The 1,621-nt window shown below is 42.9% G+C and overlaps 1 protein-coding gene across 2 annotated transcripts in view; it reads left to right on the top strand.

Annotated features, from left to right (window-relative positions):
• Positions 1-736: 736 nt before the first annotated feature.
• Positions 737-1,621, top strand: part of LOC119414937 (WW domain-containing adapter protein with coiled-coil) — a 140,300-nt gene continuing 139,415 nt past the window's right edge. The window contains exons 1-2 of one of the 2 annotated variants that reach the window (XM_037682057.1): positions 737-833; positions 1,431-1,464. In XM_037682057.1, the coding sequence (XP_037537985.1) occupies positions 832-833; positions 1,431-1,464 (36 nt within the window). In that variant the 5' untranslated portion in view covers positions 737-831. Of the gene's footprint in view, positions 1,042-1,430; positions 1,465-1,621 lie in introns of both variants that reach the window. The other variant, XM_037682056.1, reaches the window with a different exon arrangement.

The following is a 1,621-nucleotide window of genomic DNA, read 5'->3' as shown; positions in this document are numbered from 1 at the left end:
TGCTTCATACGGTGTTCGAATGGACCCAGTGAGGCGAGGACAACATCTGCTTCGCCCTTAACCCACTAAGCGAAGGCCTTAAAGGGCGAAGCTTATCCGAAATAGAACGTTGGTTACGTACTGTAACCCCAGATTCTATGAGTATAAGCGTAGCCCTTTAAGCATCGGGCCTCACTGGCTCCTAAATGGCTGAAGAAAAAAGCTATTTTTGGGAGCCGATTTCCCGCTCTTAACGTAATTTATACGGACCGGGTGGGGCCCACACAGCAGGTGGGCGTGGACTAAATTTTTCAGTGCTAATGCTCCGCATAACGGGATAAACCCACTAAGCGAAGGCCTTAAAGGGCTACGCCTATACTCATAGAATCTGGGGTTACAGTACGTAACCAACGTTTTTAGATGTCTTAATCGTTTTATAATCTAGCTGTTTTTTGGTACTATTCCTCTTGATTGTCCTTTTCGGTGCTATTTTCTTTTGATTATTTTCATTTGTTAAAAAAAAGAGAGAAACTTAAATTTGTATACATATGCCTCTTATAACTGTATATTGTCATAGCTGTTGTCCAGTGTTGTCATCATTCTTTGTTAAATTCAGGTCTGTAGATGAGTCCCCGAGGCTCAGTGGGATTAACCTGAAGAAATAAAGGCTGAATGAATACATTTTCATGGACGCCTCTTGCACTTCCGGAAGACGTTTTCTGCTTTATTTTGAAAGGACAAAGCGGAACTTGATGTTCCTAGGCAAACATCCGCGTGAAACGGTTCTCCTCCGTTTCCTCACGTCTGCTCCTCTCCGCTCGCTTCGGCCGAGCCACCGCAAACTAAAAGTACATGTGAGTCTGTGCGTGAGTCTGTGCGTGAGTCTGTGCGGTGAGGCTGTGCGTGAGTCTGGTGCTCAGTGTTCGTGAAGATCGAGCCGGAAGCTGAGGAGAAGAAACCACTGAGCACACAGGAGGCCACGGTGCCCCCTCAAACACATACACACATCATCAGGGCCTTGATGGTGATGCATGCAAGGAAACCAGCCAGAGTCAGCGATGGGTAAACCACACTTCACCTTAGAGATTGAATGTAGACGTGGTGCATGAGTAAATTCAAAACCTGCACATTTCCTCGTACCGTTAGCCGTCGCGGCTAGCTGCTAACAGCTCGCGAGTAGTTAGCTTGGTTGTGTACATGTCTTGAAGCCAGAGTAATGTAAGGAGAACGTTAACTAACACGATTATGTTCAATTAAGTGTATAGTCTTTTGGGTTTTATTTAAACATGTTTTAAAGACATGTAAACTTTTGTAAACATGTTTTCTTGGACGATATGTTATATGGCTAAAATCCGTGCTAGCTTTGCTAACGTTAGCAACCTAATATTATTTATGAAGGAAGTTATTGAGCTCAACCAAATGATCCAAACTTTCCCTTTTTGTGTCCACAGGTGCAACGACCGAAGGGATTCACAATCCTACCAGGTAAGACGTGCTCACATTCACCTGGACTCATAATTACTGTCCAGCTACTTTTTGCATTTAATTGAAATACTAAAGTCTTAGTTGTGTTTTAGTAAAGTCTTAGTTGTGTTTTAGTAAAGTCTTAGTTGTGTTTTATTAAAGTCTTAGTTGTGTTTTA

The sequence above is a fragment of the Nematolebias whitei genome, chromosome 9, assembly GCF_014905685.2.
Source record: "Nematolebias whitei isolate Nwh7 chromosome 9, NemWhi1, whole genome shotgun sequence".
Classification (NCBI taxonomy): Eukaryota; Metazoa; Chordata; class Actinopteri; order Cyprinodontiformes; family Rivulidae; genus Nematolebias; species Nematolebias whitei.
The sequence above is the reverse complement of the archived record's forward strand: the minus strand, read 5'-3'. Positions and strand labels throughout refer to the sequence as shown.